We start from the raw sequence: 21,283 nt of genomic DNA, 5'->3' as shown, positions 1-21,283 counted from the left end.
CGTGCTCTTTTTCTCTAGTCTCCAGCTCCAATTCATCCCAGAAGGAGAGAAAGAGGAAGAGAGGAGACATCGGAGGGCGAGTGGACAGTGAAGAGGATGCAGAGAAGAAGAAAAAGAAGAAAGAGATCCAACGACCCAACTACTTTGTCTCCATCCCCATCACTAACAAACAGGTGATGAAATGCGGGAATGTTCACTTTTCTGTACTTGAAGGAGCATGCTGAAGTTTGTGCACATTGTGTCCCATTTATTACAAAATAGCAGATACTTCTCTACATCAAAGGTTTGCTGGCTAATTTTCAATTGATCAACTTATCAATGAATCACAGAATTGTTTGAACTCTAATAAGAAGCTACGTAATTCACAATAATATTCATGTTTGCAACTCAACCACCTGCTTCCGTATTTGTAATTTGCATTTGAATCATTTTTACAAAAGAAAAAAAAAAAATCAAGCTATCATCATTGTAAATGGATCATCGGTATCAAGTACTAAAATAAATAGGAATGTGTGGCTGCAACATTCAAAAGTTTAAGCTATGATATGCTTCGGACAGAAGGCAGTAAATTCTAAAGATTTGTAGTAAATTGGCTAAAACACATACAGAGCCACTGGTGTGATCCTTCATGCAAAAAATCCTCGTGGGTTGGTTGACTAAACAAGAGGAGATACGAGAACCTGTTCCAGAAACCCTTTGAATTATCTGCTCGGAGAGAAGACTTTGATCTGTTGTCTCCAGACTTTTGATGAATTCATTGTTTGACACTGAGTCATGGTCAGTGTAGCTTAATCTATAATGGGGAAAAAAATCTCTGAAAGAAAAAAACGTTCAAGAGTCAGTAACTTGACAGATGACGACACTGAAATATTGAATGCTTAATGACTCAAAAGCTCCTCTGGATGAGCATTGATTTACCCGATGGTCGTCATCCATTGGCGCCTCGTCTGTGATGTTGAACTGCAGAAGTCGCCCCAGTTTCTCAGCCAGTTCATGTGTTTGACAGCGTCTCTGCTGCTGCTGCTGCTGATTTAAATTTATCCAATGACAGATCAGTTCAGCTGTGCTCGAGCTCCAGGAGGCGGTGCTTCAGCAGGAGCCCCGACTGGCCAAAGCCATGATCCCTGTCCCAACTCTCCACATCACGCTACTAGTCACTCATCTCGCCAGTCAGGAGCAAGTAGACCTGTGAGTGGATGCACATGCACACATGAACACAAACATAGAAGCAAAGCAAAGCATACAAACAGTATATTGAACCGTCTAACTGAAGGGGAAAATGTTTCCTGTAATTTGCATAAATCCTGCATTATGAAGAATTTTCAGTTTGACCGATTTTTGAAACAGTGCACCCTAAATTGCTTATAATTAGATCCATACATACACAAATACAACGACATGAACATGTGTCATAAATGTAATGCCAAACAGTACATTAAGTTCCAATATTCAAACAAAATCTATTCCAAAACTGGTGCTAGTGCATCAATAACTGTGAATGCAGACCAGCATATATACTGCATTTCCCCCTGTTAATGCACACACACATCACATATGATCACTGATACACGCAGACCTCATTACAGAAAATCACTTAGTCTGAAATCTTGTCTTATCCCAGTTTAGGATGACATTCAGGATTTTCAGTATTACAGAAACACATTTTTGTAATTGCAACTAGAAATCAATATTCATTTGGGGAATCCCAAATTAGGAAACTGCAAATTAGGACGACATAGACCCTGTCCTAAATTCAAAGCAGCACTGTCGTTAAGTCCGTGTGGCAATGACAATGAAGATAGGGAACAACACGATCACACATAATGATTGAAAGGCTACGCAAACAAATTTAAAAATGCTTTAAATTGTTATATATATTATGTATATATTAAATTAATAAGATTTCCTCTCTATCGATATGATAAGTGCCTCCGACTCCTCACAGTGACAAGTGAGAGCCGTTCATTTTTATGGCCTCCCGGTACATTTGAATAAGATACAGGCATGACGGGACAGTGCCGATTGATAGAAATATTTTTTTGTCTCTACCTTTCGAAACTTATGTAAGATAAGACAAGCAGTTTAAGTTTTTTTTTTTTTTCTGTGCTGCACATTCAATTCCTTTCGTGCCTAATCGATAAATCTAATCTGTGATTTACGTAAGAATGGAATAAATTCTCCTTTTTTCCTGGTCCCTCCATTTCCCTTATTGCTCCCCCAGAATATAACACACTACAGCTAAAATACTGAGCTTCAATCAGACAGAGTACCTCGCTAATTAGTTTACTGCCACAGTCAGATATCCCATTCAGTCTCTGTGACCATGTTTATTATCACAGCACCAGAAAGCCAAACGAGGTCTTGCTGGTAGGTTTTTTTTTTTGTGCTTGAAGACGGGGATGAAGGGTTCTGAGGTGACTAATTACCAACATGTCACGTTAGGATCTGCTTCTGTCTTATCTCTTCCTCTCAGTACTTCCTGGAAAACTGGTTGATTGGCCTGTAGAAGTTTTTAGCTTTATGTTTCCTATAATGAAACACGGCTGAGGGAGGACAGAAAATGAGGATGGAAAGTAGTCCGAGGCTTTAATCAGAATAAGACGTAAATCAGAATAAAATGTGTCCTTTTAGACTCTCTCATTTTGATCTAAATTTCATCTCTTTCCATTGCAATATCAAAAAGGAAATTGTGATGTGAATGGTCATAATGTATCATCGTATTGTTTTAATTTGTAATGGTATAATCTCCAATATAAAGACAGACATTGCTAACCAAACCACCAATGAGGAAAAATGCTCCCAAATCTGTGTATTTTAGGTAAACTAAAAGAACTGTGAAAAATGAATTCCCACGTTGAATATGTGGTTTAAAAAAAAAGTACATTTCATACTCTGAATTTCTCATCCTAACATTTCATCAGCAGGGTTTAATGACACAATTCGATGCAGCTCTGGAACGTGTCAGCCATGTTATGTGGTGATATGGATGCTTAATCTGCATCATGAGGAAGATTGTGTCATTAGTAATCACTAGATTCACTCGTTATGTAATATAAGAGGGAGGGAGAAAGAGGATTAAGTTGTGAATTGGTGTTTGTGTGTGTGTGTTTCTGTGTGTGGAAGATGTTGTGTGTGTATATTCATGTGTATATTTCCTTACAGGGCGTCAGCCGTGCTGGCTCAGTTCGAGCCGTCATTGGCTGAGCTGCTGGGTGGGCGGGACCTGGTGCTGCCCTTCTCAGGGATCGGTCATTTCAGAAAGGAGGTGGTGTTTGTTGGGCTGGCCCCCGGACAGCACAGACACACACTGGACAGTGTGGCAGGTCGGTGACTCACTTATCACTCTATTTGTCATATTGTTCTTCTTTCTTCTTCTGCGCTCCTTAAACACTTCTGTATGTCTGTCACTATATAAACTGAATTCCATTTTCCTTCATCATGTAGTTTTCTAAGTGCTTCTCGTGCTGTATTTCTAGGGGAAACATTTTGTTAGAGGATTTAAATGTGATAAAGTACTTTCTCTTTTGTGTCCTTGTGGAGGGACTTGGGGTCAGCTGAGGAGCGCTGCAGCTGGTTGGAGGGATTTGTAGTCTTTGTAACGGACACTTTAATGCTGTGATGGGGGAATTTGTTTTGGGAGGTCACAGATTATTACAGCTTTAAGAGATTTTAGGATATATTCTGGATGTTGTTAGTTGTTAAATGAGTGGGCTGACTCACATTCAAAGTTCTTAAGTGGTCCAAGCCTGATTTTTCTTGTTGAGGTGCCTGGGGAGCAGGTAGTTTAGTTGTGTCCTGCACTTTAATATATATATATATATATATATATATATATATATATATATATATATATATAAAATACACAATAAGAACATAATGGATGACGACGGATGTAAGCTTAAGTTCTTGAATAGTCAACCACTTAAACTCATTTGATATTCATTGTAATGACATCCTCTTTCTTTCAATGTTGTAAGTGGATTTGGTCAAATGATATGGTAGTTGCTTGATTCTCTCTCTCTCTCTCTCTCTCTCTCTCTCTCTCTCTCTCTCTCTCTCTCTCTCTCTCTCTCTCTCTCTCTCTGTGTGTGTCTGTGTCTCTGTGTGTGTGTGTGTGTGTGTGTGTGCCTCCATACTCTATTCACACACACATCAGGGGTTGTGCATGTGACATGGCTTCATTCATCTTCTTCCATCTGTCCTCCTGCATCTGTACAAGTGCGGGGGTGTACTATGCAGAAGCATGCGCGTGTGTTTTTTGTGTTTTCCCTTCGGCAAAAACACTAATCTAACGTTTCTAAGAGGATTCTCTGCTTTTGCAACACCAACACACACACACAAAAGCTCATAATTGCTTAATAAGAAATACACAGGCAGGGATTTGTAAAAGTAGACAAATGCATTTCTGTGTACTCGCTCAACAGAAAATGTCCCATCCACTCTTCCAGTGTATTAACTGCTCAGGGCAGAGCAAATACTACATTTGGCATATTAGTGATGGCCGAGCCGAGACAAATCCCAGAAGGCTTTTTCATCCCGGGGCTTGATATGAATTAATCTTCTAAAGACAGAGAGCTACAAGGGCCGAGGTTGTGCATAATTACCACGGCTATCAGGGGCTGTTGAAACTTTATTTTTTGTCAGTCATTAAAGAGGCAGTAATGATGTATTCGTTTTATACCAAATGACCAGAGAAGGGTGTGGTAGGGTGATGGAGGGTGTTTCTTCTTGCTTGGACATACAACATGCAGCATGTAAAGTGTTAAAATCTGAATATATCCCATCATCCTGTTCCTCTTAGCTGACATAAATACAGGCAGACTCTCCATGATTGACCCAACAAAACACAATCAACCGTTGATTGAATGATTGAGTGCGAGTGGCAGCAAATGTCAAGTGTTGGAAAAAGTATTAATAGGAGCAGTTTTGCTAAATTGCTGATTTCATCTTGACGTTCGGGGCGATGACATTTAGCCTTTACTGCCATTTAAAATGTTCCCAAATCCACAGAAACACGTCTGTAAAGTCTCATTCTGAACACCAGTATGAACAGAGGCAGCATGTCGACACTTTCAAAACGCTTGTCCGACAAAAGAGCTTTCATAAAGAGTTTTACCAAATAGTTCCAGCCTTTCGCAGAGTCCAAGTTTTTATTAATAATAATGACTTGGAAAAATGAAACAGCAACAACAGAATATTACGCAAGGTGCCACCATCAGACTCTAACTAACATTCATGCAACATCCAGTCCACACGATAACAAAGGTCCATCCATACTGTTACCCTTGGAAAAGCTATATAAGGCATGAAATCAGACTCTCCCGTCCTGTCGTCTGCTCCCTCCACCACTCTTATTGATTATAATCTAACCTTTCTCTCTCTGTAGAGCTCCTCTTCTAAAAATACCTCTATGGTTTCCCTCCAAACCTCATCAGTTGGTGTTGTGCGTCTTTGTTTGTGTGCGTTTGTCCTTGCAGGATGTGTAGCGTATGTGTTCATGCCCTTGTTCATGTGATATGTTCAAACGTGAGTAAGAAGCTTATTTTTTTCATCTTCTTACCAACATTTTCCACCATCTATGTCTGTGCTGTTTATGTGTCCTCCTTCATCGCTTTTACAAAAGTCAATAATAGAGTTCTGAAAAGGTTCATTTGGAGAAAGTGGAGCTGGATGTACAGAATACTCATGATGTCGTGGGCTTCAGTCCATCTCATGACCTTTGTCACGTGTCTCCTGTTTTGTATATGGTCACTTTTTTTGCATCATGTTCAACCTTTTGGTTTTGTGTTTGTGTTTTGCAGAGTTGATGCGGAGCCATTTTGAGAAGCAGGGTCTTCTGCAAGAAGGCAATCGTGGGTTTGAACCCCACCTCACCATTATGAAGCTGTCCAGAGCGTCAAAACTACGATCCCAGGTATATACACACATGTGCATTCTAGATTTATATAGTGATAGAGATGCTCAGTATATTATTATTATTATCATATATTATATTTGTTAGCCAACATCAACATGACAATCAGTCCAACATACATTTTACTGCTAATATTTGACTGATTGTAATGGTGTATCTTCTACAATTTTTATCCAAAGTGGCAGCTTAATTAATTTATCAAGCAATTTTTACTTTTTTTTTTCTAGTGTAAGAGATGTACAGTGTGACGCTCCCCACTAGGATATCAAAACCATCAACTAACTTAAGTTCTTGCATTGTGCAGAGGTGAAAACAGTTAATTGATTAAACTGTAAACTACTTGAACTATAAGACCGAGTGTTGAGTAAGTTTAAACATTTCTGTAGTAAAAAAAAAAGGATAAAGTTGCTCGGTCACAGCATGTTTTTTTTTTGTTTATGGATACCATAAACATAGATCTGCGTTGTATTCATCAGTCCGATTAAGCCTTCATACGCAGTTACATTGGCAAATTATAGTCCCATCAAAAACTACTACTGGGAATAACATGCCTGCTCCGGTATTTTAAAATAAACTAGTTTCTGATACGTTATATTAGAATGGATTAGGGTGAGAAGTTACACAGGACTAAGAGGAAAAAGGTATATGAAGAAGGGAAACAGAAAATGGTGGCGTGATTGAGTGAATGGATAAAGATATAAATTAGAGGATGAGGTGGGGAGGACAGAAAGATAAGCACAGATGAGCAGTGGTCAAGAGGGGAGAGAGGGAGAGAGAGGAAAGAGAGCATCCATCTTTTTTTTCCTTCTCTCCTTTGACACAAGATGACATAAATATCCTGACTGGCGTCTGTGAGTGTGAGTGTGAGTCTTGAGTGTGAGTGTGAGTGTGAGTGTGAGTGTGAGTGTGAGTGTGAGTGTGAGTGTGTGTGTGTGTGTGTGTGTGTCAAGGATGAATGCACATGCCCTACAAAGTGTGATAAACATGACATAAGCAGTATTTCCCCCTTTGTGTCCATCAGGGTATAAAGCGTGTGGACCCAGCCCTCTACTCCAACTATACAAACAAGTAGGTGCTTGTTCTTTCTCGAACTTCTGCAACTATTTGAATACATTTTGTGAATCACTGGTGTTAAAAAAATGTCCAAGACCCTATATTTTCTTTGCACTTTAATAGTACTTCACTTTATATTTGCATAACACTGTGATGCATAATGTTTTGTCATGTTTTATGATGCAAATTGACACATTGGAGAAGTGTATTGAGCCATGGAGCTTAATGTTGTTGTCACTTTTAGTTTGAGTGATGGTTGCTGTCAAGTGGCTGCGCTGACTGCCATCAGTCTTCACCATCGGCTGGAGGCGTCAGCACTCTCCTCTCTGTCTTAAACTTAATCTCTGCCACTCTCCGTCCGTCTCACTTTAACACTCAGGTTCTTTGGAGACCAGACGGTTGAGCGGGTGGATCTTTGTTCCATGTTGAAGAAGAAGCAACAAGACGGATATTACCACACTGAGACGTCACGACAACTTGGTAAGCACGCACACACAAACGCACACAAACAGGGCCTTGCTGTGTCTGTGGTTACGCCGTCAGATACACAATTAAGCCACCAGGGGGCGCTATCTGCTCACATACAGAACAATGGCTTTCTCTTGTTAGCTGGTTTCCATAGCTGTTGCAGTGGGGTAAAATTAGCATATTTTTGGGGTAGTTGTTGTGCGTTTTTTCTGCCAATGATGATAGATAAGATACCTAAAAGTTGTGTACATTTGCAAATAACTTAGGATATGTCGGTCACTGTTTGCCTACCAGTCAACAAAGTCGGGAGTGATTGTGGTGTGACTGGGAGGTCAGTTTTTAAATAATTATGTTAAATAACAATACAACGTTAATGTGCTTATCAGAAGCTAAACGAGACTGGCCTAATCAAACACCATGAGGACCCTCAAGAGCTCATTTCCATTCAATCATGGCCGCCCAGTTTAGACGTCACCACCCTGCCAGTTCTTTCAACAGTTGCCAGCGTTGTTGAATAAGCAGCTCTATAATGGCTGCTGAATGAATGTGATGCTAATGGGCCAGAAGGTGTTTCCGTAATTTGTTCAGTTGAATGTGAGTGGAACGGGTATATGTTGTAATGTGCATTTCATGAGGTCTAGTAGTGAAGCGTGGAGATAATTGTTCCCTTTTTGACACAGCTTGATGTTGACCCAGTAGATGTTATTACTGTGTAGCCCCACATGAACTCCAGGTGGCACTGTTGACCACTGTCTGAGTTGTGTTAAAGCCAGACAGGCAATATCAAAGTGCTCTTTTTTCATTTTATCTCTTTAGCATTTTGTCTCTTCAGGAAAGATGATTGATAAAATGAATGTATCAGTCAGAATCAGCATCGCTTGTAGTTTGGCCACAGCGAAATCAATGGACCTCACAGGGATGTGAGATGCAACAAGTGCTGTTTTTTGATTCGTGACTGTTGTAAGCAAAGATCAATTGACGGTGATAACGGCAAAAGCAATGTCTACTGTTTCTAATGAGAAGTGTCTGGAAGAGATGCAAAAATCACCGTTTGTAATAACAATTTAATCATTAAACTGCTTTGTTATGATTCAAATAGGCATGTGGAAGTAGAATTTTGAAAATATGAAGGATGCATTTTACCTTTTCTGAGGCTGCACAGGTAGCCTGGGGGCGACTGTGTCTCAGTGGAGAGCAGGGTCGTCCTCCAATTAGAGGATCGGCTGTTCGATCCCTGGCTCTGGCAGTCCATGGGCAAGACACTTAACCCCGAGTTGCTCCCGAAGGCTGTGCCATCGGTGTATGAATGGGTGTGAATGATTAGATAGATCCTGATGGCCAGGTGGCACCTTGCACGGTGTCATCAGTGTATGAATGGGTGTGAATGGGTGAATGATTAGTAATGCAAAGGCGCTTTGAGTGGTCGGAAGACTAGAAAAGTGCTATACAAGTACAGTCCATTTACCATTTACCATTTAGGTACTGAATATATTAAAGCCTAAAGTCTCTCTGCTCCCAGTTAAATAGCATATTACTGCAGAAATAGCTGACCAGTAGTGTAACATAGCGCCCTTAGATTGGGGGCAATAGTTGGGGCTTTGTCTGGGTCTGTTAGGGACGGCCTTTTTGTAAAAATGTTAGAAGATGCTTTGAACAACTAGCTAGCTGGTCTGTGGTCAGTCTATGGGTTAAATGGCAGCCTGTTACAGCAAGTTTTTTACTTATTTATTATACCTGTTTTGTGTCCTATTTTTCTACTTATGTCTCTTGTTTGTTCATTTGCACTATCCACTCTGCTGCTGTAATCCTGCAAATTACCCCGCTGTGGGACTAATAAAGGTTTATCTTATTTTATCTCAAATTCAAAACCAGTCTTCTGATAATCAAAACCCTACATACTAACACACAAACCAAACAAACAAAAAAAAATACTTTTATGCTACCTTTAGCCAATAGAAACTTTGATTTTGTGATTATTATGACCTCAAATTAGTGTACCTTCATTATCTTAGTTGTAAAAGGTAACATGTGGGAGATCGAGCCAGAATTTCTATTTGAAACATTAAAAAAAATTAACATTTTCAACAGAACTTGAGGATGTTACAGTGTTGACGCGTTATGGACGTATATGTATTGCGTTGGCTGAATGCTAGTGGCTACAGCTAACTGCTAGCTCAATAGCAGTTTTTCTTTGACATGCGCTCAAAGTTTCAGCAATTTGGTTTAATTTTCCGTATTCTTTCCCTGCTGTTAGTAAATAGTTAGCTTTACCTTTGTTTTTATAACTGGTGACTGTCGTTTTTTATATTTTGCCATTATAGAGGTGAAATTCTGACGCCTGTTTGTTTTGAGCATGTGGCCAATTCTTACACATATTGCACTTTTTAAAAGCAGCAGTGTCAAATGAAACAAAAACATAAAAAAAAAAATCATGCTGAATGTGCCATTTTTAAATCTAATAAAGCTAAAACGTGTTTAGCTGCATTCGTGTCCCTCAGGATCACCACCAATATCCACACAAACCCATGAATACATTATCACACTGTGACACACATAAGCTTCTTGACAGGGACTCCTTAAATCCCACTGGGAAGAAGCCACAGTGATTGCCGTGTGTGTGGGCGTGTGGGCGTGTGTGTGTGTGGGTGTGTGTGTGTGTGTGTGTGTGAGTGACAGAGGCTGTCAGCATGGGTGGAACTAGGCTGTCACAATGTTTTGTGGATCACTGAGCAATCTGTGAGAGACAAAGAGCGACAGTATGTGTGTGGGAGTGAGCGACAGAGCAGGGGGATGTTTACCTCACACTCCTTTTCAGCTTGTGTTTTTGTCAAGTGGATTTTTCACAACATTATATAAATATGTTTAAATGCATGAAAGGGAAAAACTGAGCACTGCATCCAGTACTCTGATATACAAATGATCTGTCCACAGCATGGTGTCGCAGTGTGGAGGGTTTCTGTGTTTTATTTGCAGCGCTAGACTAGAGAATATTTGGTTTAAACAGATAATTGATGTTTGTTTTTACTGTTCTCCATACATTTTGCTGGAATTTATGTAATATAGCCCCGGTGGGTTTTTATATGGAGCGAACACTGTGCCAGACAGTATAAAAGATATCCTTTTTAGCTGTTTCGTTGTTTGTCTGTAGCCGGTCATATGGTAACCTAGGAGACAATTTGGCCTTGTGTGCTCTGATTAATTTGGCATGCAGTCAGCACACCAGTCATGATGATTTTGTTTTAATGAAATATCAAATATTTGCTCCTGGTGTTCTTCACCGCCGTGAACCGAGCGGCGAACCAGCTCTAAAACGGACATAGTTTGTTTGATTAAGTGCTGAGAGGTGTTATGCTGATGTGAAATAGTGGTTCATGGCGTTTTGGAAAAGTAAATATTTGGACAAGACGTAACTGATGAATAATTAAAGACACGTTGGACAAGCTTCAAAGTGTTACGTCTGAGAATGGAGTCTGGGGTTTTGGCTAGTTCAGTAACTTTGTATACAAAGACTGTGTAGATTTTAGAAGAAGAAATAACACAATTGTCCTCTAAGAAGAACCATTTTTTTTCTGGTATAACTAGTAGCTGATGATTGTTAATGTTAGATACATATTGTTTTGTTAACTTTATAGACCATGCATCATTAAAATAAGAGGTTTTCTAAAGGGAGTCTGGCAGCTGCAGATCTTAAGGACACGAAACACTACAGGGGCCGCCAAAATCAATACAAAATGAAACTTTCTAAATTCAAAAGTAACTTTTTGCAATGGAGCATGTATTTTGAATGGAGTTCTTCAATAAGATTTTTCTGCATTTAGTGACCATCAAAGGAACTGCAGCTCAAGGCACACGGTGGTTGCTGAACTAGTACATTTCTATCATTAGCTCGTAGCTGATGTGAAATAAGAAAATGAGCTCCTCCGAAGCAATGGCATGAACGCACAGCATGTTACCAAAGCAATGCAAGATGAGTAGACTCATAGAGGTGGTACATGGGATACGCAGACACACACACACACACACACACAAATGCAGTGGCCACTATGTCGGAGCACGACTTTACTTACATGAAAAAAAAAAAAAAAAACACACACCAGCAAGATAAACTTTCAGATCCCAATCTCATAGACCTGGATGTATTTTTACATCAATTAACCTACCTTAGACTTACAACACTGACTGACATTACAGGTTAAGCCAGATGTACAGCACAAGTTAGGCCACCTTCCGTAGATGTTTTCTAAATATGTCCTCAAACTAGCACAGACAACTTCCAAAGCACACAGGAGCTTTTAGATTGAGGAAGACATTTTTTCATGAATGGAGAACAGCGGCTGCATGGAAGGTAGGAAAACACAATCATTCACAAAATCTATGTTTTAACAATGATAGAGTTGTAATTTATGTAAAATATGGCCGTGATGAGCAGTACTTTAGCTTCAGTACCAATAGATTTATTGTTAAATGTAGACATTGATGCAGTGGATGATAAATATTTATCAAAACTGTGTGTATTCTACCAGAGAAAGTCATATCTGTTGGTTAGTTATTCCCGGGTTTATCCTCCTCTTCGTCCTTGTTCCTCACACTGAGGTTCAGTGAGCTTTTTCTGGTGGTGCCAACTGGTCAGTGTCTGATTATGTGTGTACTGGTTAATCCTATAATCCACTGTACAACATAATCCACAACAGAGCCTGTGATACACAACCTCATAGGGTATCATTGTGTGTGGGGGGGATTGGGGGGAGGGGCCACAATATATGGATAGTAAGAGGAAAAAAGTCTGGAGTTTTTAGTTCTAATCAAAGTTCTAATCCTTAAAATGTTGATTCTAGTGGATTTGGCGACACCTGTGGCTACCGTGGTAACAGCAAGTGCTGCAAAAAAAACTAAAGGTCCGAGAGCTCTGTGGACAGCAAACTACAGCAAAATACAAGAGAAGAGCAACTGATGTATCTGCTTACAGCTCAGCCAAACATAAACTCATGTTGTTTAAACATGCACAGCAAAGTAGTTGGTAGTAAATCAGTAAAACAGATTTACAAACAGTCAGCCTGCGTCACATGCTTCATCATTTTCATGCTTCATCATTTTCATGCTTCATCATTTTCATGCTGCATCCGTCTTTTGCAAAGTCATTACAATCCAAAGCTGAAATGCCAGACTCTGCAACTAACATGACAGCTAGTAGGGAGGTAATTACAGAATGTAAAAAAAATTACAGAAAAAATGCACAACATGAATTGGATCAGTGTGATTTCATGGAAATCTAAAATGAGCACGCTGAAAACAGAATCCTGCTGCGTCTGAAAAAGCTGCATCCGAGTTGTGATGACAGTGAACCAAAACTCATTACGTCGTCGGCCAGAAAGCTCAACAATAAGATGAAACTGAGCTTTAAAAGCCAGACTGTGTTTGTGAATTAAGATAACAACGTTGCCTCATCCTTTCGTGCTTTCATGTCTCCTTCGCTCTCAGCACTTAGGAAAGAAAAAGCATGAAATATCGTGTTTCTACTTCTGTTTAGACAGATGGATGAAAGTTTATACCTCAGAACAAAAACACACTCGCCGCATTCTGATCCCACACGCTGTAAGCAAAAGAATGGAGGTAATTAAAACAGCGCGTGTTTATGAGATAGCTAATAGATCCGTGCTGTGATCACAAGTCTGCTCACTTGGCATGTCACCTCCAAAGGACTTCTGGGAAATGTTTAAACTCCGTTCAGTTAGCAGGAAAATGTTTTTGAAAATGACGTGGCATTAGTAACTCATCCTTACTTGTTTGTGTTCGTACACACACACACACACACACACACACACACACACACACACACACACACACACACACACACACACACACACACACACACAAATGATCAGTGTGACATTTCCCATCTTATCTGTTAGGTGGAGATAATTATTTTTCCGTGGATCTGTAGGTGTAGCTCCTGTCATGGCCTTTTGGTATTTACAGTACAACATTAATACATGCATGAAGACGTGCACACAGACGCACACCAACACAAACAGCTCGAGCACTCAAACAGCATCATGGACAGACGAAGGGGGTTGGTTGCCACGTGACCTTTTGGTATTTGATTGAGATAAGGTCGCTCACTTCTGTGCTTCCTGTATAACAAGTCTTTGGCAGTGCTTGTTTTTGGGGTTTTTCAGTAGCCAGGGACGAGTGCCGAGTGACGCAATTTCCTTATTTGCATGTAAGTGGGCTAATTTATTTCTGGAGAAATAGTAAATGGAGTTCATGGTTGTAGAACAGTATTTGGGGATTATTGAGGCCTTAGATGCCAAAACGCTTTGGCACTGTCAAGTCTTGTTTGAGATGATTGGATTCAATCAGCGTTAACATACATATGGAGCACTGTAAATATGCTTAAAGTATAAACGGTAATGTTTATTAAATTACTGTTAAATTGAAGCATCTTGTCTCCTGATTTGATCTATGACCCTGGATTATAAAACTGCATGGATGGTTTTGTAGGGATCTTTTTTAATTTATTTTTTGAACACCTACTGTAGTACAGAGAACACAACTAAATAAAGATTTACCCTATTTTTATTTTAATAATAATAATAATAATAATTGCTTTGCTTTCAATATTGAAAGAAACATGGCTGGGGGAATCGGATTAAATTGAAGAAATTAATTTGTTTAATTAAATTCCGCGTGAAAAATGGATTTTAAAATCCGATCTCTAGTGCAAACATCGACGTTTAACTGTTACATATTTACTGGGACTCTGCAGATTATTTTTCTCCAGCTTTTTCTCTTCACTTTGCATTAACAGCGTGTCATTGATATATTAGGACCTCTTTTACAATTAATAGAAGTGATCAATGTTCTCGAAGGGAAGAAATATTAACGGTAATTTAACCGGCGTAGAGCTATTCTTTAAATAGGCTTTAATAAATGTTCATTGCAACAATAAGAAGTGACACGTGTCACGTCTTATTGTTGAGAATGTGATTATGAGCAGATTCACAGTCAGAGATATTTCCCACTGAGTGGAAAGAACCTTAATGTCAACAAACAGTTGGCAACAGCCTGCAAAACCTCCACCACTGGCATTTACATCTGCTGCTCTACTATCGATTCAGCTAATTTAAAAGAAAACTATGGATAGATAAATGGATATCTTTATTTTCATGGCAACGTGTCCAACCCTCATGGGTTTATAAGACAACAAAAATACAGCTGCAGCGGCCACAAATTTTATTAAGTTTCATTCAATTACAAAATTACAGGTTACTGCTCCGCTCGATCTTCAACAAAACATTCTGCCTTCTCTCTCAGGCCTGGCAAAGAAAATCTGCTACAAAAAAGGTTTCTTTCCTGAAGCACAACTCAAGTTTTTCATAATCATCCAGCCAAAAGAAATCAACATACCGTATTTTCCGCACTATAGGGCGCACTGGATTATAAGGCGCACTGTCAATGAATGGTCTATTTTCGATCTTTTTTCATATATAAGGCGCACCGGACTATAAGGCGCATTAAGCGAAACAAAACAGTCAGTCAGTCAAACTTCCTCCACTTCCGTACCATTGATTCATTAACGTTGAATTCTCTCGCAGCTGCTCTATTCCCATGTTCTCCTGCGTGACTGATAGCCTTGAGTTTGAAGTCCGCGTCGTAAGCGTGTCTCTTGACCGGAGCCATGTTGGGTCCTTATACACACACACTGTAATATGATGGTGAAGCACAGTATGTATTACTCCGCGACGCTCCTGACTACGGTGGCCGTGATGCTGCTGCGGTGCGGCTTTGTAGTTTACTAAGTCGTACTAAAACATGTTGACAGAGCGCCGTGTACCACACAAAACCGCTTCGAGGTCAGTAAGCACAACCAGAATTAATCCATATATAAGGCGCTCCGGATTATAAGGCGCACTGTCGTTTTTTGAGAAAATTAAAGGCTTTTAAGTGCGCCTTATAGTGCGGAAAATACGGTAAATGGAAGTCATTTTACTGAACAGTACACTATAGGACAGTAAAACAACAAGTGCACCTCCTTCTCAATTACCTTGAGCTCACACAGAAAACAGATTGGGTCCTCATCTGGAGTGGAATTAAACCACCATACACAGCAAGTTTGGTTTTCGTGGAAGCTACTATTTATTTTTATTTCTTTAATTATGTGTTTACAAGGCGTGCCATGGGGGTATTCACACAACAATCCCAAGTCAGAAAAACCTTTTCCTGTCCTTCTCATTCTGACGACGTTGAGTGAATGTCGCATTCAATTTAAACTTCTCAGACTTTAACTTGATTCCGCCAGCTGTGTCACTGCAGTCAGAGCTCCCAACATCAGCCCAACAGGTGTGACATTTGCTTGTTTCGTCTTGTGTCATAGTGGAAGACAACCGGCACAACATTGTGGACGCAAAGGCAAAAATATTATGTAGTATAATTTCGTCAATGCACATTGCAAAAGAGAATTTTCGAGAAGGCAGCTGCCATCAGAATCTGTATGACCATAAAAACGTCTTGATTTTTTTTATATTGGTAAAGCAATAAGATCAAAGCCTGTGTATAGTAGGCTAGGGTCTTATGTCATGCTGCGGTATCTAAATCTGCTCTCAGTGCAGCAAACAATAAGCACCCGCGTGATGAGTAAGTAAGAGAGGAAAGGATCAAAAGGGAAAAGGCCAGAGAAGAAGGAGAAAACAAAGCAACGGTGACTTAGCACATAGGAGGTTGCAAGGACAAGTGAGAGGGATCGAAGAGGATAAAGCGTTGAATAAGTGAGATTAAACACAAATGAATGAGTACGGAGAGAGAGAAAAGGGAATCGGCTAGCAGGAGCAGTCGAATTAAACAGATCGAGTAGATGAGACGAGCAGATAGGACGGCGAGAGAACATTGAGAGTCTGAGTGAAGGTGACATTAAACAGACGAGAGAATTGAGGTCTGGTATTAAAGGGAGAGCCGAGGAGGCAGACGTGGGTCACGGCAGACGGATGAAGAAGATGAGGTTGGATAAAAGGTTTAGAAAGAGAGAATTGGCCCCACAGGTTTCTCCTCCCTCAGGTGTGATGAAAATAAACCCACTACAATATTTTCCTCCATCTGTTTCTCTGTCTGGCTAAAGATTTTATTCCAGTGTGTGATCATTTTGAAGATTAATTAAGAAGAGTTCTGTCAAACATTTTGATAGGGACTAATTAAATGAGACGCTAGCCTCTTTTTTGCTGGAGGACATGAAAACTTTAACTTTAAAAAAAAAAACAACCAGCTGTATTATTTGTTTTTTTCCAGATCTGTATGTTTTTATGTAAAGATTTGAAAACAAAAAAACTAATCCTAAATCTGTCACTGGAGGCTGTGTAAATAATGCAAACAATCTCGAGATGTGTGTAGAAATCGAAAAAACCACAGCAAATCCCACAGACGTAAAACTGCCCGATTGATTCAGAGAAGCTTTAACGACCTGAACAGCCGGGATGAACAAATGGATTAAATAAAAACCAAGGAGCAGTCGCGTTCACAGCAGCAGACTAAATGGATAGTTTGTTCGCTGGAGTGTGAGAGAACGCTGGCGGAGCATGAATGCATCTTCACCAAATCGATTCAACGCAAGAAACCAGCGAACGGCAAACCATAGTGTGTGAGTGTGTGAGTGTGAGTGTGTGTGAGAGATGTGTTGATGTAAGCAAACAGGCTTTTAAATGATAATTTCCCACCTAAAGCTAGCTGTTGCTGAGCTCCTTAAAACATCCATAATGGAACCACAACATTGTGTCGTACAATATTTTTGTACCAAGCCCATTTGTTGTTGTTTTTTGTATTAATCCGGGGTGAAACGTGTGATGCGTATAAATAATCATCTTCTTTTTATTTGTACGATATAAAATGGGCCTCCTACTCTTGTCCAGAGAAGAGCAGTTTAACCTTTTTTTATCAAAGATGGACAAAAAAGTAAAGTAAAGCAGTTGTAATTACGTTGTCAGATCGATATAGACATGTACATTTGGAATACATGAATACGTGACCAGGTATTGATACCGGCACTAAATAAATATCTAATGTAGTCTGCTAAGTAGGCAGTGACTGTTTGGAATGCAGTGTTGTGTGGCTACTCCTGTTTAAGTGGTAAAAGAAAAGTCTTGCAGAAATGCTTCACAAATTCTTAAAATTATTCCTAACACCTACACACAGGTGCTCGTTTTTGTGCTCGCCCATCATGGCGTCTGCATCCCTCTGTGTGCATACGAGCGTTACAGTAAACAGTGAGCCATATCAGCAGAGCAGACTGAAGTCCCTGTTATCTGCAACATGCAGTTAGATGTCCTGTTCTCTTTGTGTGCATAACCTGTCTTGTGACCAAGTACTGAGGCATTATGGGCTGACCTTCAGTAAACAAAGTCAACACTGTGTTTTTTTCTTCAGCCGTCTCTCTCTCTCTCTCTCTCTCTCTCTCTCTCTCTCTCTCTCTCTCTCTCTCTCTCCCTCTCTCCCTCTCTCTCCCTGCATTGTAAGGCCTTTTTATGAAAGGGTGCTGAATGTGGCTCTTAAACATGTGCTCATTGGTCTATTCTACTTGATAAGTGTTTTATTGTTGGAACGAGCAGGAAAGAAAAATGTGCACAAGAGTAAAATTATCCACAAATTGCATATTGTTTATGAAAGCGCTGTCTGGTTCTGATTAATGGGTTTGAATAGTGAAAATAACCAGTTTTTTTACCTACCTTTTTTAAAAAGCACAAATCAATTAGCTTGTGTTTCCGCGTGTATACAGGGGTGATGTGTTCATGTACACGTTTGGGTACGGCATAATCGACGCTCGATGGCAATTCGGCCTCGTCGATGACGACGCTTTAGCCCCTCAAACAGCGGCCGTTGCAGCTGCGTGCGAGAAGTGGCAGCTGTGAGCTGAATGCTGCCGTCGGAGACGAGCCTCCGCCGTCCTCCGTCACAGCTGAGCTCGGTGCATAATGCTCCACATTGTATGGTGTGTTAGTCTGTTTGTTTTTTGCTTTAACATCTACCTCACTCTTCACACTCGCATCTCCTTATCCTCCGTTTGTCTCCCCTCATCAACTCTGGAGAGTGGAGAGGTGTGTGTTGTTTTTTTTTTTTAATTTTAAATTTTTTTTTTTTTTTATAAATTAGGCCTCTTCTTGAGGGTTGTGCACATGCAGGCAAACAAAGAAGCATCCCTGAGATTTTTGGTTCGAGATTCATTGTTTTATTCAAGGACTTCAAGGCCGTTGAAGGTCGATGTCGAGAGGGCGTGAACCGAGGCCCCTCTGGATGAAAATGAGTCTCACTTATTCTACCTGCATCCTCGTCGTTGCATATATTACTACACTTTGAAACAAAACAAAAAATCTATATATATATATATTTTTTTTTTCTTCGTATTGATTTCAGTTGCTCCAACATTTACTCGTATTGGGATTATTTCCATATAAATAAAGGGTGTTTGAGGCCAATATTGATCTTCATTGATTGATTTGAGAGTTTAAAGAAATCTGATAATAATATATTTTGGTGTTATGGATTGTGCAATTTTCTTTAATCAACCCACAACATGAGTCAACATTCTTTAAACGGTTCCATGTTTGTGATAAACAGTAATAAACAGTTCAGGGCATTTTATAGATGAAAAAGAATAGTGAATGGTTGTTTGAGAACATATCTCTGGGGCATTTCTGTACTAAATGTGTCAGCTGATACCGATGTAAGAATAAGTATAAGTATATGAGCTAATAGCTCAATGCATCATTCTTTCATAAATGTAATAATCAGCAAAAAAAGCATACTCTGAATAAGACCACAAATTCCTTCTTATACAAAAGGCTCTTGTACATTTGACATAGCTGTATTCATTATACTTATATATGAAGTATTTTAATGCATCATACTTTTCACTGACAATCCGAAGTGAAAACAAACATTTATACTCCTTGCTACCTTTTTTGTAAATCGATGCAAACTCACAGGTCTCTTTTGACACCATCATAACTCCATTTCAGCAATAACGGGAACATGGATGGAGCTCAGCATAATTTGCTTTTCCTCTCCTCAATGAAACTTTCAATCAGCGCTATCAGCTCGTGCTGCCAGATTAAACCGAGCTCCGACTATGAGCGCTCGTTTGAGGCCATTACATCAGAGAGCAGTGCTGACGCTGAGAGAGAGAGAGAGAGAGAGAGCAGGGAAAGTCAGTCTTTTGACGGCACCACAACATATATTACATCAGAATTGCTCAGCTACTTTCATTATGCAAAAACCCAGGCGATACTGTTAACGTTTCGCAGCGGGATAAAGGAACGTTTGAGGTATGGGGATGAGAATGAGGGGAAGAAACGGCTGCAGACTAGTGATGGTTAGTTTTTGGAGCGTATGACTGCACCAAAACACTGAATTTTGCGGTTTTTAATTTTTGGATTACTCATAACACTCTACTGCAAAGTGGGATGAGGAATTTCTGAATTAGACCACACAAGGATTTATGAATGAAAGGTATCATCCTTTACTGTGATCCTTTTTTGGGGGCGTCAAACTCAAGACTAGATTTAGCTAACTAGCTAACTAGATGGGCTATGAACAGATAATAGACAAAACTGCCAAATTAATGTTCTAATGAATGCACTTAGAATAGTCAAGGCTTTGTCCGTACAAAAGTTAAAATCCCAAAGATGGATAATGTAGTCTTAGTCTCACTTTATTAAAAAGCAAAGAACAAGCAAACATTTTGGCATTTTGGTTTTAAAAAAGATGTTCAATGATTGCTCAATTAGTGTTGCTGAATATTTTTCTGTCAACCAGCATTAAGAATAACTTCAACAAATATATCAAAATAGAATTTTTCAGCACAATTGTGTTTATATTCAGGCTTTGACGTTAAACTAAGAAGCCCGGCCCAACACCATCGGGTCAGGCTCAGTGAGGTTCAGGATGTGGATGCCCCCCTGGAGTATCTATTATTCATAACATTTGCACCATTTTTCATTTTTTTTTTATGATTGCACCACACAAGATAATATGAAATATACTGAATCTAAATGTGTCTCCATATTCCCTTGACCCTCACTTTGGGAGATCAATCTTCACCCCTGACCATTTATCATCTTAACCGTAATCCTTACTTAACCTTAAAATTTACCTATTTTTGATAATGGAATTTGATATTTTTTTTGTCTCTTCTTTTGGGGAATATTTGGCCGCCGCAAAAGAACATTACAGGTCTTATAAATAACGAAGACGCATGCAGCAGCAGCAGCTGCCCGCTGTATTTTACAACCATTATTCAAGCTACGATAACGAGGGGAAGGTGCAGCCTGGAGCCCCCCTCCCCCTCCACACACACACACACACACACACACACACACACACACACACACACACACACACACACACACACACACACACACACACACACACACACACACACTCACGCTCACACACACAGTAGTGTCTGCTGTCTCTTCATATATATACTGCTCCCTTTTCCTCTTCCACACACGTGCTCAATCTGTCTCTGGCTTAAATATACAGTTACTGAAGCTCGCTCACACGCCCCTCCTACTCTGTCCCCTTTAAGCCATGCACGCACGCACACACACACACACACACACACACACACACACACACACACACACACACACACAGAATGCACACACACATTTTGTATTTTATACATCCCCCTCCTCCGATTTCCCCACTTCACACACACGCGAACAAATTTCACTCTTTTTGTCTTCTGCACACATAAGCTCTCCCATCTCTCTCTCTCTCTCTCTCTCTCTCTCTCTCTCTCTCTCTTCCATTATCTCTCTCTCCTATTCTCTCTCCCTCTGACACACACACACACACACACAC

The 21,283-nt window shown here is 39.9% G+C and overlaps 1 protein-coding gene across 1 annotated transcript in view; it reads left to right on the top strand.

The window, feature by feature from the left end:
• LOC129107014 (A-kinase anchor protein 7-like) overlaps positions 1 to 21,283 on the top strand; it is a 43,908-nt gene that overhangs the window by 3,905 nt on the left and 18,720 nt on the right. Inside the window, 6 exon segments of the mRNA XM_054618343.1 lie at positions 19 to 173; positions 1,052 to 1,188; positions 3,163 to 3,323; positions 5,802 to 5,914; positions 6,936 to 6,982; positions 7,347 to 7,447. Coding sequence (XP_054474318.1) covers positions 19 to 173; positions 1,052 to 1,188; positions 3,163 to 3,323; positions 5,802 to 5,914; positions 6,936 to 6,982; positions 7,347 to 7,447 — 714 coding nt within the window.

Source organism: Anoplopoma fimbria, chromosome 18 (assembly GCF_027596085.1).
Source record: "Anoplopoma fimbria isolate UVic2021 breed Golden Eagle Sablefish chromosome 18, Afim_UVic_2022, whole genome shotgun sequence".
In the NCBI taxonomy this organism is placed as follows: domain Eukaryota; kingdom Metazoa; phylum Chordata; class Actinopteri; order Perciformes; family Anoplopomatidae; genus Anoplopoma; species Anoplopoma fimbria.
This window is presented reverse-complemented; position numbering and strand designations above follow the sequence as displayed.